Source organism: Pleurodeles waltl, chromosome 3_1 (genome assembly GCF_031143425.1).
Source record: "Pleurodeles waltl isolate 20211129_DDA chromosome 3_1, aPleWal1.hap1.20221129, whole genome shotgun sequence".
Lineage (NCBI taxonomy): Eukaryota > Metazoa > Chordata > Amphibia > Caudata > Salamandridae > Pleurodeles > Pleurodeles waltl.
The window spans coordinates 757,677,425-757,701,609 of record NC_090440.1 but is presented as its reverse complement, the minus strand read 5'-3'; the positions used below and the strand labels follow the sequence as shown (position 1 = coordinate 757,701,609).

The window sequence follows — 24,185 nt, the reverse complement described above, 5'->3', positions numbered from 1 at the left end:
TCCTGTTTCTGTACACCTGTTCACTGACTCTGGGGGGGGGTATAGCTATGTGGGTGTCATCAATGGCACCTATCACATGGGGTATGTTGGCAAAGGCACAGAAGTCTGGCTTGATGGCAGGGAGGTCACCACTTCGGGGAAACCTCACATAGGACTGTAGGTGTCGTACAAATGCATTTAGGAATCTGGACAGTATAATGCTAAACATTGGCTGTAAAAAACATGCACCCATGCCCACTGTCACTTGAAATGAGCCCGTGGCGAGGAAATGGAGTGAAGAGAGCACCTGCACTTCAGTAGGGATGGCATGCTAACTACGATTTGCCGGTCTCAGTGCTGGATCCAGTAATGCACAAAGTTCATGAATAGTTGCACGAGTGAGTCTGTAATTGATAATGATGTGACACTCCACCATGGTCCGCAAATCAACAAGTGGTCTGTACACCGATGGGGCCCTTCCTTGCCACAAGGGCCTGTACCTAGAAGGAGTCGAAAACACGTGTGAGGAACACACATACATCTGCACACATTGTTTTCCATTCAGCACTGCTGGCATGATTGTAAACGACACAAATGCTTAGTATGTGTGACATTACAGCAACATAACCACATTGATATATCAGGACTGGTCAGGTGAGGTAATGTTTATTGTTACATGCCTATGGGTGTTTAGGGGACAATAGGGCCTGCATTGTGCTGAAGAGGGTTTTACAACTGCGTAGTTAAGGCCAAAATGTCTGCCCCCTGTATTCCAGAAGTGTTGTGGTGGAATTGACCTCATACCGCTAGCGGTTGACGTAACAGCGTAAGGCGGTGTTTACCGCTGTGTGCAAATTCATTGGTTAACATGGTTATCAATGGGCAGTCTTAGTGTATCATGATTGCTGCCGGCGGTGACGGTGCACACCGCCGCGGTGCGTATGGGAACTCGTTTCCCCAACTTCACTTGACTCCCTGATCTCGTGCATGCAGGTACTCAGCTGAGTGTACAGCTATGTCCTGCCTCTGGTCATGGAAATGGCACATGTTGCAGGGGAAAGGGCCCCGGCCTTCACCAATGAGGAATTGGAGAAGCTCGTGGATGGGGTCCTGCCCCTGTACGCCAAACTGTACGGTCGGCTAGAGGTACAGGTGAGTTGGAGGATTGGGGGCATGGATGTGTGTAGTGGTGAGTGTTGGCTGCATACATGTGTGAACTTGTGACACTGTATAGTCCAGGTGTCCTGACATGCTGCATGTGTGTGTGCTGTTAGACTGTTTGAAATGTCCATCCCATAGTGGACGTATAGCCAGCTGTATATGATTGGCCAGTGTCTGACCTCAGTGTTACTTTTTTGTGTGTCCCTTATAGGGAAGCTCCCACTAGAAGAGGGGACTTTGGCATGCCATCGCCAAGGAAATGCGGACCCGGAGGGTCTACAACCGGTGGAGCACCCACTGCAGGAAGAGGTGGGAGGACCTGCGGCGTTGGGCGAGGAAGATCTGTGAGGCCTGGCTGGGGAAGTCCTCCCAACAAGGAAGGGGTGCCCGTCGGGCACTGACCCCCCCCTTATGCAACGCATCCTGGCAGTGGCGTACCCGGACCTGGATGGGTGCTTGAAGGCTGCACAGCAGTCACAAGGGAGTGAGTACATATACCATATTTTGATCCCTTGTTGGATGTGTGTGTGTGCATTCGTATTTATGCTGTCTAGTGGCAGGGACTCTGACTGATGTCCATCTACATAATGGCCCCTGTGGGGAGTAGGTGTGTTTGGGTCAAGTCTGCAGTACGTCAGGTCCTTAAGTTAGTTGGGGAATGGCTGTAGAGCAGGGTTCTGGCCACTAGTCAGGGGCATAACCACGTGTATAGCAGTAGATGCTGCCTGGTGGAAGGTTTTCTTGGTGGGTGTATGTGTGAACTACTAATGTACCTACATTCAGCTATTTACAAGTGTCTCTCCTGTTTTGTCTCCCCATCCCTGTTCTCTTTTGTTGTCTGGGTACATCAGCATCATCTGGTGACGGAGCTGAGGCACCGGCAAGTGGGGAGGTAGCGGACCACAGATCCTCGAAGGCAGAGTCATCTGATGCCAAGGGGACCTGCGGTTTGGAGGGGGAGGGGAATGCCACCGGGGAGGCAACTATCACTGGAGGTAGTGACTCCGATACCTCCTCAGATGGGAGCTCCCTGGCAGTGGCAGACCCTAGTGGGCCCACCCCTACTGTGTCATCTTCCACCACCCCATACCATCACCGCCCTCCCATTTGCTCCCCACCGATTTGCCCGTGCCCGCTCACACAGAAGGGTGGGCGTCTTCTTCGCCCCATGCACCTCCTCCTGTGCCCCAGTCAGCCCTGCTGCCCTCTCAGAGGAGGCTATTGACCTCCTGAGAACCATCTCTGTAGGGCAGACAAGAATCGTCAATGCCATCTAGGGGCTAGCATCAGAGGTGCAGCAGACCAATGCCTATCTGGACGGCATTCACAGTGCGGTGTCTGGCCTACAGAGATCTTTTCAGGCTCTGGCCTCCTCTTGAATGGCAGCCAGTGTCACTGGTCATTCCGTCCCCCCTCCAACCACCTCTACCCCTGCCAGCACCCCACTCCTTTCACCCGTCCAAAGCACACATTCTGCCACGCAGGCACACACCTCAACACACAAGAAGCACACTTCAAAACACAAGGACCACACCTCCCACCACAAGCATACACACAGCCAACATACACATGCACACACACCAACATCCACTTCCCCCAGTGTGTCCACCTCTTCCACCTCCCTGTCTGTCCCCTGTACATGCACACCCACAGGCACTGCACCCTCACTCAATGTTGCTGACCCTATTCCTGCAGTCACCACAATAGCACACATCCATTCATGCACCCCAGACACCACACCTGCACTCACCACAACGGCTTTAGTTGACACATGCAGCACACTCACCAGACTTGCAGACACCCAGACGACATCCATTTACACTGGCAGCCTGTCTTGTCCCACTGTGTCCATCCACCCTCCTCCCAAGATACTGAAACGCACCAAAACACACACCCATCACACATCCACCACACCTCAGCATGCTGTCCAGGCACCTGCAGCCCCTTCACACACACCTACACCTGTCACGACCACTCCCTCTACCTCCACTCCCACGCCTTCCTCCAGGTCCACCCCAATTGCACCTAAGAAACTTTTCCTATCTCGTGTTGACCTATTTGAACCCACTGGCCCACCCCGTCTTGTCCCTAAACGTGCTCACCTCCTTGCCCTGTCCACTCCTCCCACGTCACAGCCTGGCCTTGTCAACCCTTCCCATTCCCGTGTCCCTTCCCCAGAGAGGAAAAAGCCCCGTGCTGCACCAGGTCCATCTGCCACCCCCCAGTCCAAGGCCACTCCCCCACCTTCAAAGGGCAAACCCAAACCCCCTCCACCTTCCAAAATGAAATCTAAGCCCCCCCCAGTCGTAAATCCCCACCCCCTCAGCCCCCCGCCCCTGTTCCCTGAGGTGCCTGCATGCCCCATTGTTGCCCTATGAGATATAGTACTGTAGCACTTGTTTGAGTCAAGTTGGGGCCATTGTGGCCCATCGGACTTCTTTCTATATGGACTGGCCATTGGCCTTCTATGCATTTCTGTTGCTCAGTGAGCGGAATAAAGGTTAATGTGTGGCCTGTGTTGTTTGAGGCACACTCTGGATCTGTGGTCTCTTGTTTCATTGTTCGGGGGTGTGGGGCACATGTATGTACTTTGGGCAGGTTGGATTTGCCTTGTGTTGGGTAAGTACCTCTTGCTGTGGGGTGCATGGATTGTGCTGCTGTGAAGTGTTGTGGGAGCGTTGCAGGGTGGGTGGAGTGGGTAGGTATGTAACTGTGCCCTTTCTTCCCTTGTTTAGTAGGTTGCAGTACTTACCGTCGTCGTCTTCGTTGGAGGTCTCGGTCGTGGAGGTATATGGCAAGGAGCAGGGCTGGCATGATCTGCAACTCTCTCTCCATGTCTGCTTCAGCGTGTTGTGTGAGCCTCCGGTGAGTGTTTCCTTATATTTGGTTTGTTTCCGCCTAGCTTTGCGTGGTGGTGGTTCCCGTCCCGGAACTGACGGCGGTCTAGTGCTTCATTATTTGATGGGCGGGTAGGGCCTTTCCTTCAGCCTGTGGATGGGCTCTGCCATCGTTGTCTGCACTCCTCTGCTGGCAGTGAGCAGCTTTCTGGATGCCTGTGTTTCAGTTGGTTCATTATTTGGCGGTTCGGACCGCACGTCTGTTGGCAGTTGTTACCGCCTCCGCCGGCGGTGTGGTGTTTACCGCCGTGTTCATAATGAGGGCCTGAGTCTTTGGTTGGCAGTCAGGTTACCCCCTGTCCAAGCAAGGATGCTCATTCTAGTCAGGGCAAAGGAGAAAGACGCTGGGTTAACCCTCACTCACCCTCTTGGTAGCTTGGCATGAGCAGAAAGGCTTAACCCAGAGACAATGTGCAAAGTATTTGCACCAACACACACATTAAAACAGTAAAAACACTGCATAATGACTCAACACAAGGTTAGATAAATAGCTAATATTTATCTGAGCAAAGCAAGTCCAAAACGTCAAAACTCCAACATACACAGGCAAAGTTACGAATGTTTCAAGATTAAACTTCAATATAGTGTTTAGAAACAAAAATGTTTTGATTAGGTGATATCACAGCATCATGATGGAGTTGTTCCCAACAATCCAACGCCAATGGTGCCGGTCAGGGAGTCACATGGACCCCCGGTACAGTACCTTGTGAAAATGAGGAAAAAAGGTGGTGCATAGAGTCGGGGATCGTGGAGTCGCTGGATCCGAGGCAGCGTTGGTTCTGGTGCTGAGGAGCGAAGTAGCAGAGGGGTCATGAAGCGGCATCGGGTCCTGGCTGTGGAGCGGTGGAGATGAGGCAGCATCGGTGCAAAGCGTTGGATCGGCAGACTTCCAGCTGAGTCAGTATCAGGCGGTCACGAAGTGGTGCGCCGACTTCCACAGAGTTGCAGACTTCAGCGAGCCAGCAGTGGGGTTGGGCCTGCGGGGTCGTCGCGTTCCAGCATGTACCATGGCTACGGTTGCTGGTGGCGTCACGGAATTCAGCAGCATTGTCAGTCTGAAGTTGTCCGAAGTCGGTTTCCTTGGATCCCCTTCAGTTTCCACCAGCTTCTCCTTTCAAGGACCCAGGGACTGGATTAGGCACTACCTGGCAGGGTAGGAGCCTCAGCAAAGAGTCCAGGTGCTGGCAGAGGAAGTCTTTGAAGGCCCTGAGACTTCAGAACAGGGGGCATGCTCAGTCTAAGCCTTTGGAGATTCTTCTCAAGCAGGAATATACCACAAACTCCAGTCTTTGTCCCCTTTCACAGGCAGAAGCAGCAACTGCAGGATAGCCCAACAAAGCACAGTCACAGACAGGGGCAGCACTTCTGCTCAGCTCTTCAGCGCTTCTCCGTCGCAGAGGTTCCTCTTGGGCCCAGAAGCAAATCTTAAAGAAATCTAAAGTCTGGGGCTTTGGGTCCAGTACTTATACCCCTTTCTGCCTTTGAAGTTGATGAACTTCATAGAAAAGTCTCTGTTGTTTACAGGATCCTGCCTTGCCCAGGCCAGGACCCAAACACACACCAGGGGGATGGAGACTGCATCGTTTGAGGGCAGGCACAGCCCATTCAGGTGTATGTGACCACTCCTCCTTTCACTCTAGCCCAAATGGTTCATCAGGATATGCAGGCTACACCCCAGCTCCCTTTGTGCCACTGCCCAGAGGAGATTTACAAACAACCCAACTGTCAGTCTCACCCAGACAGGGAATCCACAAACAAGCAGAGTCACAGAATGGTTAAAGCAAGAAAATGCCTACTTTCAAAATGTTGCATTTTCAAACCAACAATCTAAATACCAACTTCACTATTTTTCAATTGTGAGTTCAGAGACCCCAAGCTCCATATTTCTATCTGCTCTCAAAAGGAAACTCCACCTTAGAATATTTAAAGGCAGCCCCCATGTTAATCTATGAGAGAGATAGGCCTTGCAACAGTGAAAATCGGATTTAGCAGTATTTCACTATTAGGACATGTAAAACACATCAGTACGTGTCCCATCTTTAACATACACTGCATCCTGTCCATTGGCCTACATAGGGCCTACTTTAGGTGTGCCTTACATGTATAAAAAGGAAAGGTTTGGGCCTGGTAAGTGGGTATACAGGGAGTGCAGAATGATTAGGCAAATTAGTATTTTGACCACATCATCCTCTTTATGCATGTTGTCTTACTCCAAGCTGTATAGGCTCGAAAGCCTACTACCAATTAAGCATATTAGGTGATGTGCATCTCTGTAATGAGAAGGGGTGTGGTCTAATGACATCAACACCCTATATCAGGTGTGCATAATTATTAGGCAACTTCCTTTCCTTTGGCAAAATGGGTCAAAAGAAGGACTTGACAGGCTCAGAAAAGTAAAAAATAGTGAGATATCTTGCAGAGGGATGCAGCACTCTTAAAATTGCAAAGCTTCTGAAGCGTGATCATCGAACAATCAAGCGTTTCATTCAAAATAGTCAACAGGGTCGCAAGAAGCGTGTGGAAAAACCAAGGCGCAAAATAACTGCCCATGAACTGAGAAAAGTCAAGCGTGCAGCTGCCACGATGCCACTTGCCACCAGTTTGGCCATATTTCAGAGCTGCAACATCACTGGAGTGCCCAAAAGCACAAGGTGTGCAATACTCAGAGACATGGCCAAGGTAAGAAAGGCTGAAAGACGACCACCACTGAACAAGACACACAAGCTGAAACGTCAAGACTGGGCCAAGAAATATCTCAAGACTGATTTTTCTAAGGTTTATGGACTGATGAAATGAGAGTGAGTCTTGATGGGCCAGATGGATGGGCCCGTGGCTGGATTGGTAAAGGGCAGAGAGCTCCAGTCCGACTCAGACGCCAGCAAGGTGGAGGTGGAGTACTGGTTTGGGCTGGTATCATCAAAGATGAGCTTGTGGGGCCTTTTCGGGTTGAGGATGGAGTCAAGCTCAACTCCCAGTCCTACTGCCAGTTCCTGGAAGACACCTTCTTCAAGCAGTGGTACAGGAAGAAGTCTGCATCCTTCAAGAAAAACATGATTTTCATGCAGGACAATGCTCCATCACACGCGTCCAAGTACTCCACAGCGTGGCTGGCAAGAAAGGGTATAAAAGAAGGAAATCTAATGACATGGCCTCCTTGTTCACCTGATCTGAACCCCATTGAGAACCTGTGGTCCATCATCAAATGTGAGATTTACAAGGAGGGAAAACAGTACACCTCTCTGAACAGTGTCTGGGAGGCTGTGGTTGCTGCTGCACGCAATGTTGATGGTGAACAGATCAAAACACTGACAGAATCCATGGATGGCAGGCTTTTGAGTGTCCTTGCAAAGAAAGGTGGCTATATTGGTCACTGATTTGTTTTTGTTTTGTTTTTGAATGTCAGAAATGTATATTTGTGAATGTTGAGATGTTATATTGGTTTCACTGGTAATAATAAATAATTGAAATGGGTATATATTTGTTTTTTGTTAAGTTGCCTAATAATTATGCACAGTAATAGTCACCTGCACACACAGATATCCCCCTAACATAGCTAAAACTAAAAACAAACTAAAAACTACTTCCAAAAATATTCAGCTTTGATATTAATGAGTTTTTTGGGTTCATTGAGAACATGGTTGTTGTTCAATAATAAAGTTAATCCTCAAAAATACAACTTGCCTAATAATTCTGCACTCCCTGTACTTGCTAAGTCGAATTGGCAGTTTAAAACTGAACATACAGACACTGCAGTGACAGGTCTGAGCCATGTTTACAGGGCTATCAGTGCTGCAGGCCTACTAGTAGCATTTGATTCACAGGCCATGGGCACCTCTAGTGCACTTTACTAGGGACTTACTAGTAAATCAAATATGCTAATCATGGGTAAACCAATCAACATTACAATTTACACAGAGAGCATATGCAATTTAGCACTTGTCAGCAGTGGTAACATACTCAAGCCAAAAAAAACAGTTCCGAAAAATTGGGAGGAAGGAGGCAAAAAGTTTGGGAGTGACTCTGCAAAAATAACCAGGTCCAACACAACCCCCTACCAGCCTAAAGCTAGGGGAGACCAATCAATTCAATCAATACTGTGATGGGCTTCTCTAGTTAGAGTGATAGAACATGGACCCTGGCCTGCAACAGCATGGGCATGTTCCAGTTCTACGCCTTCATGATCCTTCTGTTCATACTCTCAGGGCTCACTAAGCTAACCCATGAGGCACCCCTTTCCTCACCTGTGGATACCATCTGTGCAGCCCCAACCTTACTTTTCTCACAGATGTATCCCAGGGGGGAGACAGTAGCACCATGGCCAACACAGTGTTGTGGCCCACCCTACCCCCGGGGTGTGACTCCTCCCACCTCCAGGGGCAACTCTGTCTACCAGGACAGCAAGCCACAGTGGTTACTGACAGCTGTCAGGGATGAGAGACAGGCCCTAGGCCTTTCAAGGCTCTCCAACCACTGTGACTGTGGAGAGGGAGGGGCAGTAGCCCCAGGTGCCTGGTACTCTTTGACCACTCTCCCATCCACCAGGTCAGGGATGGCAGCCTGACCCTGGTCATCCCCCCTGGGGCTCTGTACCTTTCCCCCAGGAGCAGTACCCCCAAAGTCCAGAATTGTCATGCCACTTGTAAAATCAGTCCTGCACAATTCTCCCACCAGTGCAGGGATGTCAACCTGCAACTGGCCTTCCAACCTGGGATCTGTACCCTCAGAATGGACCGGGGTCAGCGGTGAGGCTTCTTTGCCCCTTCCCCACCTTCTGAGGTTCTACACCCACCATTAGGAGTGCCCCCCCAGAATCCAACATGGCAGGAGCACTATTAGCAGTGGCCCCTCCCTCTAGGTCAGAGGAGACACCTTAAACCTGGCCCTCGAACCCAGGGACTGTACCCTTGGATTGAACTGGGGTCAGAGGTGAGTATCTCCCTCCCCTGCCCCTACTTCCAGGGTTATGCACCCCTGCCACCATGAGGAGTACCCCTAAAAGTCACACTGAGGATGGTGTTTGGGAAAACCGCCCCCCCATCAGGTCAGGGTTTACCCCCTGCACCTGACCTTCCAGCCTAGGGTCTGTCCCCAGAGGCTGGTCCACTTCCTGGCAATCCAGGACTTTCTGGGGAGCACACCTACCCCCCCCCAAGGGAAACACCTTCCCTAGGGGCCACATGAGAGTCTGGCTTGTGCCGATCCCATGACCTCTGCCCACCTGGCTGAACCTGGATCCCCTCGAAGGCCAGAAATTGTATCACCGAGGTCATTCCTGGGGGGCTGTGACCTCAGAGCTGACCGCTGACCCTCCAGGTCCTCCACTGGGCCTCAAAGCTTGTTCAGTTACACACTTGGCCATGTACTGACATTTTAATACTCCCTGTTTAGTCAAGCCCATGATCTATTTATGAGATATTTTAAAATGTATTTTAAAAGTTTTTAATTAAAATGAACAAGTAATTATAATGTACTTGACTATGGGCATCTTGCACACTAGGAATCTGATTGGAATGACTTATTTTTACAGATCTCAAAATTGCTTTGATGTTTTGATGGTATAATGTTTTTAATTAACAATGCACATTGCAACAAATTTGAGTTTGAAAGTAAAGTAATTGCGTTGACTTTGTCAGTAGACATACAGATGATCTGCAGTGCGACATGGGCCAATTGTTCAGTGGCACCCAGCCTCCAGTGGGCCCGCAACATAGACCTAATAGAGCATAAGCTTGCTAGTGATGAGAAGGAAGCCCATATTCCTCTGGAAGGTTCTGTGGCCCTTTTAACTTGCCGTGGTCAAAAGGGTCTCCCAATGTGTTGATGTCCATCATGGTCCATTCACATAACCCATACCATTTTACCCCAGAATTCACGTAACCCAGACCATTTGCCCCCAGATTGTAAGGCCCTACAGATGACAGCGGAAGCTCCACAGTGTACAGGAATGTGCATCATGTCTGGTGCAGCACCCTGGCACAGGTGTACTGTAGTGTGTTGAATAGGATGCCTTCACAGGAGTCATTTGATCTACTCAATGAAGTACAGCAGACGGAACAGGGTATCTCAATCAGGAGTCTCAGCAATCTCAGCCCCAGGTGTACCCCTGGCCCCACAGAGCACCATGTTGCCCAGACTAGCTGGGCTGCAAGGTAATATAGCTAACAGCCTGGAACCGGCAACCCTTCTTCCGTGATGGGAAGTCAGAGTTTAGTGAGCGAGACCTTGCACCACTGGTCGCCCCGCAGCAGGGAAAGTAGAAACATGTCCATCTCGTGTAAGCCTTCTTTGGGTATTTGAGTAGGAATAGCAGCAAAGAAATAAAACAGCAGGAGTACCATCTTTGTGAGGGCCACGGGCCCATGAAAGATAGGAGTAAAGTATACCAGAATGTGGCAGAAAACTGTAGGGAAGCTAGTGCGCCCCAGATGTTCCCCCCAACGAACTGGTTTTCAGTACGATAAATCTGAACTTCCAAATAGTGGAAGGTATGAGGTTCCCACCTACTCTCCTCTCCAATCTCCTCAGTTCTGTCCCCTGAGGATGGAGGGTGTTGAGAGTAAGCACTGGATTTGCCCCAGTTTACACAAAGCCCGATACCCTGACAAACTTGGTAAGCGCAACTCAGCCCCCCTGCACATCAAACCACTTCCCATGGAGGTATAACAGCATGTTATCACCATAGAGCAAGTCATAGTATGGGGTGCAACCTAGCCACAGACCCTGGTACGAGTCCCCTTGCCTGTGTGTGACTGTTAATGGTTCTACAGCTATGGCAAATAGTACCGGGGAGAGGAGACACTTGTGCCTGATACCTATTTCAATAATACAAGGATTAGAGCTGAACCTGCCTGGGCCATTGCCTACACTTCACCATGCTGGGAGATAAGGCACCACCGGGGATTCAACATCCACCCCACCCACAGAGACTAAGTTGGATTTGGTCCAACTCCTGATTTCACCTAGGCAAACTTCCATGCAATTCCTACACCTGTAATACCTTAGGACTGTGGGTGTGGGGTGGGGATTTTTGGAACAGACTGAGCCCCCCATTTTATCACCTGGCTTGTGACAGTCCAGGCACAACCTTGCTTTCACGGGGGTCAAAAGATTTCTTCCCCTTATTTGCTTCCCACTTAAGTAGATTTTTGGGGCCCTTGTGAGAACTCCTTTTTTTATCTTTTTTAATCCCCTCTTTCCCTGGGGGATGGATTACCAACCTATGACATTTTAGACACCCTAGTGCACACCCTCAGCTGCCCTACCTTGCTGCCTGAGGTCGGAAAACTTGGAATCTACTAGATGTTGTGTAACTTAGAATCACAATTACTCAATATGCACTCCTTCATCATCAGACTATATAGCGCATCATCAGTAGCAACTGTATTTTCTTCTACAGAGCCCTTCAGTGCTTTTAGTGAGACAGCAACAAAGCCAATACAGGATTTTGTGTCTTTGTGTGACTATGAATTTCAGCAGACGTGAGATTGAACTTCTACACAACGGCATCCTTCCTGTGAGTACAAGAGGCTGCTGTCCCATCTTCAAGAGTCAGGAGTGCATTGCTATCCTTTGTTGGTACTGACTCCCACAGTAAAGTCCCCCAATCTTGTTGACCCACCCACTGCTACCTCAATGTTTCTTCCTCAGAAGCAAACAATTTGTCAATGTCATTCTCCACAACAAAGCTAGGTGTGTGGACCGCCTTTAGACACATCACTATTGCTGCCTCCATCTTCTTCGGACCTCAAGAGTCCTATGTTGGCTTTTCTTTCCTTCTAGACCAATTGAATTACTTTGAGGGTCTGTTTCTTCTCCTCCAGATCTATGACTGCCAGTTAGTCATCCAGCTTGCTTGCTAATTGTCTGTTACTCACCTGCAACTGGCGAATGGCCAGTTTAGTAGGGCCTGTACTAACAGAGCCAACCTCACTTCCATCCCTGAATGGTAAACCAAAAAACCTCTTGGGATGGGTTCCCTTCTCCTTCATCCTCTCAAGCTTCTTCTTCCTCAGAGCGGACGTGTGCCCAAGCTTGCCAAATCAACCTTCTTGGCATTGTGGGCCAGCTTCAATTTTCTTTCTCTGCATAGGGCCTTCATCTCCAGCACTGTGAGATTAGCCAGGGTGGCCAGATCCAAATCCACATTCCCTTGAACTTTTAAAAGGTGCAAGAATTAGGCTTAATAATAATTTACAAAAATCAATAATGACGCAAATACCTGATGGCAATTGAAAATCAAAAGTAGCTTTTTGCGTTCTGTTCGAGTTAGGAATTTTAAGTTTCCATCATGAAAGTTGAATTATAATGCTTAATACAAGGTCTTGAACACTAATGTGAGAAAGTGAATTATTAATTGGGGCAAATGATAGTCAACCACAAGTAATAATATCACCATTTTTGTTAGGTTTGGCTTGGCTGGCTGACTAGACTGGCTAGGGAGAATAAGGAAGGGGGCAGGCACAGGTGTTCTAGCTACATCTGCCAGTGAAAGGGAAGGCATCTTTGAAGATAATTAAGTTCCTGGGCACTACCCAGATGTTCATCCTGTCAGAGGATCAGATTACCTAACCACACCTAAGGCCTTTGTCTCTGCCCTTGGAGCAAGTCCACACCTCCGTAAGGAGGTGTTCAGCATGCTGGTGACAGTCAGAAGCTTAAGCAAATAGGCTTCTAGATGCTTATGCAGCCAAAGGTGACTTTTTCGAAAGTGCCCTATGTAAAATAATTATTACAAATCCAACTTTATCAAGGAAGTGGATTTGCACTAAATATTATAAAAGTGTCTAAGAATAAACATTTTAGCTGGTTCCTTTGCAGAGATGACATTATTTAATTTTAATATTAACTCTCGATGCTTTTCTATGGGACATTTTCTCCTGTTTAAGGGGTACAGAGAATGCTCCTATTTAAACAGCTCGGGCGGAGGCTGTCTGTGGGCCCCATGTGATAGTGAACTAGGTCCCCACTAAATTTAATTAGTTGTGTAGTGTATGGGTCTCTTCTGTCTGCAGACCTGCAGACAAAGTGCTCATAAATAATATTGTTAGTCAATCCCATGAAAGAGGGGTGTTGGAGATTGGCTGACAGGGACAGCATAGGAAATAGAGAAAGAGAAATTATGAAACTATGAGACAACACAAACAATGAGACAAATAGAAAAAGTGAGCATGAGAGAGAAGAAGAAAAAAATAAGATTGAGAAACCAAAGATAGGTAGATAGAAATACAGAGAATAGGAGGAACAAAGAAGCAAAGGTGAAATAGAAGAAGCAAGGGAGAAATATTGACTGGATGAAAGGATGGATAGATGCAAGGGTAAAATGTTGGATGAAAGAGTGAAAGGACTGATAGGTTTAAGAGTGAATGAGTAGAAGAATGGACAGATGGAATTGAGGGAAAGGATGGAGTGGTCAAAGAATGGGTAAATGGATACGTGGATAATTTGATGGGTGGGTGTGAGAAAAGATTGATTACATATGAAGGGGGGATAGAAGTATGAAGGGGTTTCCAAAAAGAAGGCTAAAAGGTTGGCGAATAGATGGATGGAAAGAGGATTAAAGAGTGAAGAACTCAGTTGCAGAAGGTTGAGTTTGCTTTAATTACATTGCCCGTGTGATTAGACGTATTTTTTAAGTGAAGGGTATTATAATTTTCTGGCAACACCCTTACCCCTGCTAAAGTCAAAATCGTTTTTGGGCCTTGTTGCTATAAAGACTTGTTTTACAAGTCCTACTTTTAAATATCATGTACTTAATGTGCATGATGGCTCACCTAAGGGTGACGTAATAATATTTAAGAAATAGGGTTTAGGCCTTCCGAAAGGGGTTATATGGAGAAGTAGAATGTGCAGTTTAAACCTGAACAGCCAGATTACCAGTGGAAGACCAGCAATCATGTTTTGTATAGTCATTTTAGTGGTGGTATTATATGTGCAATAGACCACTAGTTTCATTTAAAGTATGAGCCTGGTCACACGTTGTGCTATATACTAGGAACATATAGGTAAGGAAATTAGAATTAGAGCCAATTTCAGCTTTTGTGAAGGATCACAGCATATGCAATGGGGGCCTAGTTAGCATTCTCTTAGTGTACAGAATCAAAAAATCAGCAGCATCAGTCCAAAAGAAAATTGTGGTGATCATGCAAAAAGTGGCATTTTCCTACAGCATGGGAGAATTTGTCTGATTACACTTAGGAAATGAAACAATTTAGAAGTTAGAAGAGCTTAGAGAGCTTGGGGTCAAAAACCATTACAAAGGTTTCTTGCATGCTGTGTAAGAGACAAGATAGGGCTCAAAGTACTAAGCCAACATTTTGTGATTCACAAACAGGTGGATCTGAAAATTAGGACCTCTGTTTTGTAAGAAATCAGTACTAGGGAACTGTGTTTCATATAAAGAACCACCTCCTAAAGGCCAACCAAAACATTCTGTGTGGAGCTGTGATCACTGTCTAGCTTAAGGATATTTGGAGTATCCTCCACATAAGAACAGAATTTTAGTCAAAAAGAGTCAATCAGTTTTGCAGGAGGTATCACGTGTAAATGGAACAAGGTAGGGCTAAGAGCAGATCCTTGTGGTTTCCTCACACAAATAAAGTTATCAAGGGACTGGAAACTGGCCAAGGAAACTGCTTGGCTATAATCTTTCAAAAGGGATGCAAATCAGTTTTAAACTGTATCCCTGACACCATAACCTGCCATCCGGTCCAACAGGTCAAATGCAGCCAACAGGTAAAAAATATTAAGGCTGACATTCTCCCTCATCCATAATTAAGTGGATGCCATTGTGGCCATTGCCACAACAGTCTCAGTGCTAAGGTTTGTAAAAAACCCAGAGATTACAGGGTGAAAGAAATAGTTCATTAATTGATTATTTACCACCTATTTAGTTTGTTTGCTCAATAGCCGATGAAAAAAGAAACAGGTTATAATGTGATAAGACAGAGGAGACCGCCTTTTTTTCTTTTTATTAGAGAGGTGATTGATTTGTTTTAGTTGTCTTAGAACTCTGTGGATATTATTCCTGCTAAATAGAACTAAAGTGCTTGTGCTCTGTCTTTGAACATGGTTAAATTGGCTTACCATTAATTGTTTTTTCTAACTTGCTTGTAAGTCCCTAATATATGGTATAGAAAATGTGTCCAGGGCCTGAAAGTGAAATGCCACCTGTGGACTGCTGCACCTGCTGTGCCACCTACAGAGTGGGTCTGGAAAACATGGCTTCAGGGATGCCATGTGTAGTCTGAAGACAGCAGCCCAAAACGCTGTTGTCAATCCTTTCAAAATTATCCTTTTTGACAGGCGAGAAACCCTGCTTTTAAATATTAATGTCACCCCCTAGGAAGACCTTGATGCCCACAAGGTTTGGTGCCTGATTTTTAAAAATGGAAAATGTGCAGCATAAAATTGCCATGTTCCTCCAGTGACTAAGCAACTAAAAGCTACTTTCACAGGCCGGGCTGCAGCCAAATCCTACAAAATGTCAAAATGCCAGATTATAAACGTTAATCTGTAACTTTTGACAGAACCGGCTACAAAAGTCATTCAAAGACTATATTTAATATTTATTAAAAGCCCAATTTAAAGTTGAAGTCTAACTTTTAATAAATATTTATGAAAAGTAACTCTTAGAAAATTACCTTTTACTTGCTGAAACTCCTAGCAGGTAATTTACATGAGCCCTCCAGCAGACGCTCCAGACACATTTTTGACCTAAATTACCTATGAAAAATTTTCCCAGAGCAGGGACAATGACCTGCCTTTGGGGAAGTGGTTTTCTTCCCCTAACAGGAACAACAGTTGAGGTGCACCCAGAATGAGACACCTGGAGGCAATCAGACATTGTCCTCCTAGTCAGACTGGCACTAAACCTAGTGAAAGTCAGTTTTTGGTGACCCAGAGGATGCGATTACTCATTACCCAGGCCACAAAACTGAGTAGAAACACAAGCCAACACAAGCCATGCACAAGAGGACAAGGGTTTATTTTTCTTGGATTTTGGGACTAAGGTACACTGTGGGATAGTTTGCAGTTGGGAAGCAGGAACTGCTGCAAATGGGGTTTCCCCTGGGAACTTTTTCGCTATTGGATAAGGAGGGGCCAAGAGTAACCCCATCCACTAGCTGGTGCCAAGCATAAATGTGGTACTTCAGGGATCCCTCCCCAGTAAGGATCCTATGGGGCTTCAAAGACACAAGAAGCTGCAAGAGACCTTTATCCTCTTGTAGAGATCAGTTGACCAGTACCAATTGGACCTCCACTGGACCATGCTGGTGGCCTCTGATGGAATTATTTGCTGTGCCTGAGGTTCTGGAAGCCTAGGAGGTGAGCCAGAGGAGTTGCTTCAGTAATGCTGAAAAGGTAGGATTTACAAAACTTTTGACATTCCAAGAATTCTGAAAGCTGAGTTGCAATCATCTAGGCAGTGCTGAGTTCAGTGCCGCCTTGGCTGAGTACAACTCATACCCCCGTCACCATGTTGGAAACCATGTTTCTGGTGGGAATGGTGGTCTATAGGCAGATCCGCCTGCCAGGGTAGTAATGTGCTGGTTGGACTGCCACAGTTGCGATGGTCTGATCATCACCGTGAGGCTGGTGGCCCATGGACCTAAGTCAGAAGGTAAAATCTTGGATAAGGACAAACCCACTTGGTGTATGCGACCTGCACTCCATCATGGTAGGCCTGAAATGATGCATAGGTCCAAGACTATCACCTTCATATGCTATCATTGGTGATTAGAGCTTTTTGGTACTATATGTAACTTATACCTTTTAAAATTAATAGCTCTGCTTCCCCGTATTGATTTTTTATTGTTCTGGAGTTACTTTCTTGATTACAATTTAGTCTATTTTTCTATTTCAGTTTAGGATTTTTATTGTTAGGAGTTCTGACTTTATTGCTGTTTTGATACAGCATATGCACATTGACCTAAATTAAGCCTGTCTCCTCTGTGCTACAGCTACAGGAGGTTGAGCTCAGGCTGAATTAGTGACTTTGGGGTTCACCCTGACAAGTTAGTGTTATTATTCCATGAGATGGGTGACTGATTACCCCACATAATTACTCCAAATAGTAATCCACCTTGTTACAGTCAGCAAATTCTTAAAGATTACCAGGGTGCTGAAGAATTTGTAATGTACTCACATGGTGTAATTGGAGCATCAATGTTCACAAATTTTTTCAAAAAATTGCTGAAGTTGTTTAGAAGGTTATAGGTGTCTGACATTGAGATGGGTGAGAGACAAGGTAAAGAATTAGGTTGTCTACGGCGAAGTCTTTGAAGGATCTGAATGTTTTGTGTTGATCTTGATTTGTTGATAAGATGCCTAGCAGTGAGCTAGGTTTGGCAAAGTGGACGGTCCAGTCTAAGAGTATGGGTGGTTTGCACTGGACTGTAGATGATGAAATGACAAGGTTGAGGATGTGGCCTTTGAAATGTTTTGGTTGTGTGCGGTGCTGTACCACATTGAGGGGCTCATTCTGAGCCCGGCGGCCGGCAGGAGCCGCCCGCCTGGAGGGAGCCGCCAAATGACCGCACCCGGCGGCCATTCAGACATTTCCTCTGGGCCGGCGGGCGCTCTCCAAAAGAGCGCCCGCCGGCCCAGAGGAAATGCCCCTGCAACGAGGACGCCGGCTCTGAATTGAGCCGGCGTAGTTGCAGGGGTGCGACGGGTGCAGTTTGCACCCGTCGCGTATTTCAGTGTCTGCATTGCAGACACTGAAATACACAGTGGGGCCCTCTTACGGGGGCCCCGCGGCACCCCCTACCGCCATCCTGTTCCTGGCGGGAGACCCGCCAGGAACAGGATGGCGGTAGGGGGTGTCAGAATCCCCATGGTGGCGGAGCGCGCTCCGCCGCCATGGAGGATTCCCCCGAGCAGCGGGAAGTCGGCGGGAGACCGCCGACTTCCCGCTTCTGACCGCGGCTGAACCGCCGCGGTCAGAATGCTCGTGGGAGCACCGCCAGCCTGTTGGCGGTGCTCCCGTGGTTGGCGGTGGCCGCCAGGGTCAGAATGACCCCCTGAGTGTTTTGATTAGGTTGAATAAGGTGTCATCTGAGAACGGAGCAGGAAAGTAATGTACCTGGCCTGTAGGCCTGCAGTTGAAATAGATGGTGGTGATCTGAGCGTTAAAGAGTGGGAAATAGCATGTCAGCAGCTCCACAGAGATGAGTGTTACTTGCTTGCTGACAGCGTAGGATCAGGAGGAATAATAGATGACAGAGAGGCCTCCTTCCTTCTTGTGTGCTTGGTTTGCAAGGTGGATTCTGAAGCCAGTAGGAAGAATGACATCTAGGATGTACAAGAATTAGGAGGTGAACCAACTCACTGAAACTTCTGCTAATACCTGACCAGGCCGTGTTTTTGTATTAAGCTGGCAATGTCCCTTGCCAAAATAATAACCAAATTTCTGACATATGGCACTTAAGCCAAGATATTCTACCTTGGTGTCCAGAACCGTTATCAAACAAAGAAGACCTTTACAAATACATCTATTGACCATTCATGTATTTTATCACTGACACTGTTTCCTCCTTCTTTTGGTATTTTTCTAACTTCACAGACGTACATTTCAAGACCTTTAGGGTGAATAACGCAGTTGTATTTTAACATATGCAAACGAAGATAGGCAAAAACAGTTTGCTTTTGAAGCCAGACTTATTGGCTTTGCTAATCCATCTTAATGTTGGAATACATGTTGGAATACCTCCCTCCTTGTAGAGAAAATACCACAGCTGATCACTGCTCCAACAGTAAGGCAGAAGTGAAAATGTGTGCTATTCCATAAAAACCTTTGATGGCGAATGTAAAAACCTGATTTAACCAATTAAAACTTTTGAGTGACAGAGGGTCAACAATCCCTTCCTCAATACAATCTCCATGTACTTTCTTCGCTAACCTTAAAATATAAATGTTATGAAGTCTTCGGAATGCCAACACAATCTCGCGTTTAAATAGGATGAAGTGTTCTAATGAGCAGAACACCTCATCAAGCTGCTTTATTTGAAACGTGTCTTAACATTCAGGTGCTGTTATCTTTCAATAAATACTGGTATTCACAAATTCCTATGCAAAATATTGATTTACTCTCATTTCACTTTTTTGATTCATTCCATTCAGCACTTTATTTCACTCTCCAGGATCATAAAAGTACAGTACACATAAAAGGATATCAGAGACCAACAAAATATTATTACCATAAAAAGGAATAAGTATTTAAGAAAGTGTATTATATCACTTATACATGCCAGAGAGTGCTAAAAACAACAATAAAATCAGTGTAATCCAAAAAATATAATTAAACCAGAAAAAAAACGAAAAAGGTATGTCGGGATTCACTGCCCGAGAGCTTAGGTGGTTGCGTTGCAAGGGTGAGTAGGGATAAAATGGCAGGGTTAGTCAGGTGCAATAAAATTTAGAACAGACAACTTCTCTGAGCATTCTGTAAATATTAGCATTTGGAATAATGTGCAAAGTCACAAATTGTACAAAACAGGCAATGTAAAGCTTAGCCAGACCTAGATCAGAAGAATACAAATAAACAGCATCAAACTTTGCACATACTCAGTATGGCATATGTTAACCGATCATTGGCTATTCAGAGAATAGTCGGCTATGTGCAATAGCCTCAGCAACTTTAATAAGATTTGTGCGCCTGAGCCATACCCAAATTAGGAATCTACACAGTGAGAATACTACCACTCCACGTAGGTCTGCGGAGAGAATTCTAAAAGCCTCCATGTGAGGTTTGATGCCCATATTCCTATATAAAGGATCTATCCAAACTATCCACTTGGAACTATGTGAGCGGTACCCTGGGCAGAAAAACAATATAAGCACCAAAGACTCCAAAGCCTCATGACAGACAGAGGATAAATCATTTCCAATGGAGTCACTGGACCATTTGGTACAGAATTGCTGGGTGGGGAGGGTCTTAAGCCTAATTGGATACACAATTTCCATGCCAATGGAAGAGTAATTTCATCAGTGGTTGGTGCAAACGGAGACAGTGGTTTAATGCCAAGAAAACCCCTCACTAGGAAGCCTCTGCTGGTGTAATTTTTTTGCAAAGTGACATGTTTCCAATAGATTATTTTAAGTCTGATTTTAGACACTGTACATAGCTCAACAGGGGATACCAGGAATCTTGTGAGTCCCAGTTTTTCCAGAAGCAGGCGAATAGAGTCCAGCTAGGGGATTTTGCACACACAACTTGCAGACAACAGAGCTCACAGCCCCACACAGTAAGACCTTTACTCTACAGTAGTCCAGCATCAGTGCCAATTCGTAAGGATTCTGCACTCAATGTTATTATTGGCACATCTATGGTCCAGGACAAAACAGAGTGGTACTGATTCTCGGTTAAAGAAAGTAAATGGATATTAGCAGAACCACAGAGCTTGCAGCCATAAAGGATCGCACCTAATGCGTTCATAATGTACATTTCTAGTGCCACAGCCATACTCCTAGAAGACGTTTTCCTGTGAATTTTTGCTATAGAGGTAGAATATTGGATAAGCGTTGCATGCGACTTCTGGGGTTTTAACTTTTCTAAAGCAAAGACTCGCTATATTCTATACAATGAATAAAACATAAAAGCAAACACTTTTTTTGTAGCACAAGTGAGGTGAATAATGAAGTATGCACTTTCTATATGTTTGAGATGAATAAACAATTTAACTGTTTCAAGCATAAAAATGTGAATTTGTGTTACTGGGAAAATTAAACATGAGACAAGAATAATGGTAATTCCATCACTAAGAATGCTGAAAAGGCTCTCCCAAAACGTACAGAATATAAACAGTGTCCTATAGAACTCTGCTCTGGAGTGGACATCATCTTGACGAATCTAATAAACATGTTATCCACAGTTGTATTCAAATAATGAATAGAGCCAATGATGCATTATTTAGAATTACAAGTAGAATGCGCTAACCAAATGCCCATTTTGACAAAGGAACACAACATTAAATCTGATCAGGGGATTATATCATTGCTAGAGCCCGCATACGCAAACACACACACCTACGCTTTGCAGCCTGTGATTTCCAAAGTGTGAGGGCAACTCACATTTCACAGCATACATAATGTTAACCAAATGATGTCTTGGGCATGATACCCTGATAGGATTTGTAAAACCTCTGATACCCATGAGTGTGATGGCTACAGCAGTTCCTACTCATGGTCCATGCTCCATGCTCGTGGTCCCGGCCACACTGTTCCCTTCCAGTGGCAAAGGTAACCTGACGTCTCAACGGAGTTTAGTAATCCCTGGCTGTTTATAATCGGTTTATGGTAAGTAGTTACACATCTGACAGAAACACTAAACATCTGTCCAGGCTGGTAGCGCGTATGATGCAATGCAGGACCGTGTTTCTTGCCTCTTAAGTAACAATGCCTAATCATCTACCATGGCAGGACAGTGGACATTTTTAAGGGTGGAGTGTGATTTTGATTAGAACTGTAACAAGTACAAGTTGAATTTACATTTCCGAACTCCACGAGGTAGGTCATTGCAGTTCAACACGGTAATAATGCCAAGCTTGAGAAACCTACGATAGTTTCGTACGAATAAAGGAGAAATACAATATCTTCTTACGGTTGGCACTTTGCACATTGCATTGTATGACATGTAGAGGTATCTCACCGGTCATAATCCATTACAGCTATTGACAAGCTAATTTGGTCAATGTTCTCTGGAGGGACGTCAAACACTATGGCTTCATTGTAAACAGGATTGAGGGTGTTCCTTTTCGTAGATGTTTTCCTTTTCTTTAGCCGTCTCCCGTCGCACATTAAAGATACTTTCACGTACGGATCTGTAAAGCCATGACAGTAGTTTAGGTACTCAAATATATATTTTTCATCAGACAAGTTTGAGCTACATGAACCACACTCTATAAAGTCTCAAATGAATTACGTCACGTTAGGTTGTTTCTTTACGTCATTATGTCAGACGTGGTGAGGTCCTTTATCGGGGGGGTTGTAAACGGGAGATCCCACTATAAGCACCTCACTCGACAAAGCTCTAAAATCTCCCAAACACAAACCGCAAATGCCTGCTTTAATTAAAGCCTTTCTATACGAAATATGCCCATAAAAATATTTTGAAAATATAAAGGCACCTTTACTACTTTAAAAAAAAACAGGCTAAAGAGCTAGTTTTACAGAGGAAATAAGTGGTTTACAGAAATATTTCCGCCAATTTCTGGATTCAAATAATATATGAAAAATTATGGTAGCTTTCAAAATTTCCACCCACTAAATAAGTGATAACAGAATATATCACTGACGAAATTGAGACGCTTTTAGAGACTCGTCAACAAAACATATATCTTAAGAAATTAAAATATTAAATTGATTGAATGAACTAAACAAAAACTGATCTGTATATCTGAAAAAAGTGTGCAATTAAGACAGAAAATAGGTACTTTGAGCATGAAAATAATTCAAATGGGGATTTAAGACTAGCACATTCAACCAAAGAGTGGTGGCCAATAAACATACATGTTCCTACATAAAATAATGTAACATTTCCGAATTTCCTAAAATATAACCTACTATGGCATGTTCGAAAATACGTGAGACCAAGAAACACTTTTATTACTTCTGGTTTAATACTCATATATCCAAACTTTGCAAACCCATTGGGTTAATCGCTCTATGAAATGTTGGAAAAGATTAAACAAATCATGAAACAATACACTTGTGCCAATGAATACTTCCTTATGAAATGCCTGGCAAATGAAAATGAGGAAAATAGTGCGATCAACTAAATCTAGATTTTCTGGATATGCACATGGGATACATATATATACGAATGGGTATATTTATGAGCCCTCTGCGCTGCCGGAGCATCACTTTTTTTGACGCTCCGCCAGCGCAGAATACAAAACCATCCCTATGAGGCTAAGCAAAGCCATATTGCGTGACTTTGAATGGCCTCATAGATATTGAGTAAGGCAAGGTAGCACAAGTGGCTGCGTAGCCTTAATCTGCGCCAGGGAGGCATTCCCTCAGCGTTGCAGTGGGTTTTCCCATGCCATACCCATAGATTTTGAAACAGCCCCAGTTTTAAAAGAGCCTGTAAAACTGAGGATGCTCCAAAACGTTGCACCACCCCACGGCAGGCGTAAAGAGGAGAAATACTTTTATTTCTCCTTGTTTTTTCCTTTTTCTATGTGTGCTGTATTCTGCAGGACACATAGAAAGAGGAAAACAACTCTATGGATTGTTTCTGTACAGGAAGGTGCAACTTCCTGCACAAAAACAATTCCGCAGAGAACATTAGCACCCTTGCAAGGGTGCCTGCGTTGGCGCTAGGCTGCAGAAACAGTGCCAGCACAGGAGCAAAGGACAGAAATGCACCATATTGGATAAATATGGTGCATTTCTGCCATTTTACTTTGGCGTAGCCCAGCGCAGATAGGTGACTTGCAAAAATATAATAAACAAGAAGGCATCATTTTTTAGGGCCTATTGCAGGATACATCTTATTCGTCTTTTACAGCTATTGGCTCAACACATACAAGAGGTATTTGTGATATTCTTTACTGTGTATTTTGGCAATGAAGCTTCCTTGAAATTGGAAACAAAATAAGGAAATCCTTAACAATGTCGCATCCACCATCGAGATTGTAAGGATTAATGTTCTACTTAAAGCAAACCCTTTGTATTTTAAAAGGAACATGAAAGAAAAAGACACCAAATAAACTTGAATACCAGAAGGGTAAAGCATGAATGATGACAATGATTTAGTTCCAATGAGGCAGTTATCAAAATTCTTTTGCATGTGTAATATCGTGCTCCTCGTATTTCTTTGTATATTGTGGAGTTACAAGGCCATTCCTGTTAGAATCAGAGGGAATGCCGAAGGCATTAATACTCACACTTCTAATACTTAAAACATTATTTTTCCAAGTTATTTCCCATTTTCAGTACCTTCACCTTGAAACTTGGCCTTTGGACTGCTAGATCTCTTTGCTTTAAGTATGTTGCTGTTCTTGATACTTATCTCTCCTTGAATCTGAAATTTTTATAAGCCACTGAAATTAGAATATGTTCAGAAGATAAAACTGTCTGTGTCTCCAAATACATCTTCTTTACATTTTTATGATTCACCCTGCCTATCCCATCCAGGAAGTAGGT

The 24,185-nt window shown here is 45.2% G+C and overlaps 1 protein-coding gene across 2 annotated transcripts in view; it reads right to left on the bottom strand.

Annotated features, from left to right (window-relative positions):
- Window positions 1-24,185, bottom strand: part of SYT9 (synaptotagmin 9) — an 893,131-nt gene that overhangs the window by 103,453 nt on the left and 765,493 nt on the right. For both annotated transcript variants that reach the window (XM_069223540.1, XM_069223541.1), the window contains exon 5: window positions 21,685-21,856. In XM_069223540.1, the coding sequence (XP_069079641.1) occupies window positions 21,685-21,856 (172 nt within the window). The remainder of the gene's footprint in view (window positions 1-21,684; window positions 21,857-24,185) is intronic.